Below are 2,154 nucleotides of genomic sequence, written 5' to 3' on the forward strand. Positions count from 1 at the left end.
AAATTCATTTTATTACAAGTTACAAGTTACAACTTAAAACCATCCCATAGTGTATGTACATTCATGCATCACAGGATGTAGAGAAGAGAAATATACAACACAACCAAAAAAAACACAGATGAAAGTGAAAAACTTTAGGGTAAGTATGTGGTAAAGAATTGAGTAAAGAGTGCATGATCCTTGTACTTTACAAAGCAGCAGCATAGTCATCATACTCACAGCACAGGTAAAGTTTTAACTTAGTGTTCTTGTTTGTTAAAGATTAGTGGAAACTCATCACTATGCTCTGAGAAGAAACCATACTGATCTCCCAACTTCTTTAAAGACTCATAAACTTGTACCATCAATGGTCTTTCTTTAGGCCTCGTGACAACACAGCTACACGCGATTCTCAAAAACTGCATCATCTCATCATCATATCCTTTACCAATCACACATCTATCAACCACATCTTTGCCTCTACCGTCACTCAAATGCTTATTCACCCAATCCACTAAACTCCCATTAAACCCATCTTCACCATTGTTAATCGAAAGCGGCTTCTGTCCCGTAACAATCTCTAGAAGCACAACCCCAAACGCGTACACATCCCCACTCAATGACGCAACCATAGTGCTCGCATACTCAGGCGCAACGTAACCCACCTCCCCAAAATCTCCATTACTAAACGAGCTATCGTTAGAGTCCCGAGCAGAACTCACTAGCTTCCCCAAACCATAATCGATAACACGAGCATCATAGTCTTCATCTAGAAGAATCACATTCGAGCTAATGTACTGATGCAAATACGCATGTTCACACCCATGGTGCAGCCACACTAGCCCTCTAGCCGCTCCAACACTGATCCTAACCCGACCCGGCCAATCCAAACCTCGCAACCGAGAGTTCAACGTCCCGTTAGCCATGTGCTTATACACCAACAACCTCTCGTCCTCCACAACGCAGAACCCGAGAAGCGGAACCAGATTCGGATGCCTGATCTGACCCAACCTGTTCACCTCCGACTTAAACAGCTTCTCACCAACCTCATACCCACAGCTAAGCCTCTTGACCTCAAGTGCAGACCCATCAGGCAAATCAGCTTTGTAAGAAACACCGGTTCTCGACGAGACAAGGACATTGTCGGAACCGAAACTATCCGTAGCAACAATCAAATCAACCAATCTGATCTTCACGATAGGTTTCTGAAACAGAGCCACCTGAACGAGCTTATGCGACTTCAACACACCGATCCAGTCACCATCGTCTTTAGACTCTCCGGCGCCGTAACCGTTCTTCCTCCTCGCGTCTCTGATAAAAAACCACCAGAACACGGCGAACCCGACGCACAACGACCCGACAGCTCCCGTTACGCCCGCGATGACAATGACCGTTACGTTTTTACCGTTCAACGTTCCGCAAGTAGATAACGGCTTCCCGCAAAGTCTGTTATTTCCGGCAAACCCGTTTTCTCCGAAACGGGAGAGATCGGCGGGAATCGAACCGGAGAGATCGTTGTCGGAGAGAGAAAGACGCTGGAGCCGGTCTAACCGGGTTAACTGAAAAGGAACCGGACCGGTTAACTTATTCTCGTTAAGAGCCAAACCGTTCAAGAACTTGCAGTCAGCGATTTGGGACGGTATCGAGCCGGAGAGTTTGTTCCCGGAGAGATCTAACGTGACGAGGTAAGGAAGCCACGAGCAGATCTCGGGAGGAATCTCGCCGGAGATGTCGTTACCGGAGAGGTCTAAGGATTGTAAGCTGCGACAAAGCTTGAGAGATTCTGGAATCTTGCCGGCGAGTTGCATTGACGGGAGATGGAGGGAGAGAATGCGATTCTCCTTGGCGTTCCAGCAAGAGACTCCGGTGAGTTTGCAGATTGAGGAAGACGAAGAGTTGGGGAAAGACCAGTTGCTGAGTCGGCCTGAAGGATCGGTGAGTGAGTTTTTGAGGCCTTTGAGACAGAGCACGTCGTCTTCTGCGTAAGAGGAAGATGATGAGATAAGGATTATTATGATGAAGAAGATAATTAAGATGATTAACATCATCTTCTTCATGATGGGTTTCGTAAGAAAGAACAGTGCTTTTCTTCTTCTTCTTGTTCGTTTTGCTTCTGTGGCGAAAAGACGGCCATTGACTCTGTTTTAGCGTTGTGGAAGGCAACCATTGAAAGTG

The 2,154-nt window shown here is 46.5% G+C and overlaps 1 protein-coding gene across 1 annotated transcript; it reads right to left on the reverse strand.

Annotated features, from left to right (window-relative positions):
* Nucleotides 1–2,154, reverse strand: LOC106298811 (probable LRR receptor-like serine/threonine-protein kinase At1g69990). Its single transcript, XM_013734947.1, has one exon. The coding sequence runs from the start codon at nt 2,034–2,036 to the stop codon at nt 240–242; it is 1,797 nt and encodes a 598-aa protein (XP_013590401.1). The 5' UTR covers nt 2,037–2,154; the 3' UTR covers nt 1–239.

Source organism: Brassica oleracea, chromosome C6 (assembly GCF_000695525.1).
Source record: "Brassica oleracea var. oleracea cultivar TO1000 chromosome C6, BOL, whole genome shotgun sequence".
In the NCBI taxonomy this organism is placed as follows: Eukaryota; Viridiplantae; Streptophyta; class Magnoliopsida; order Brassicales; family Brassicaceae; genus Brassica; species Brassica oleracea.

What these genes read in the sequence shown, in the direction of transcription:
- LOC106298811 (XM_013734947.1), bottom strand. Translation starts at nt 2,036, where the DNA reads ATGAAGAAGATGATGTTAATCATCTTAATTATCTTCTTCATCATAATA.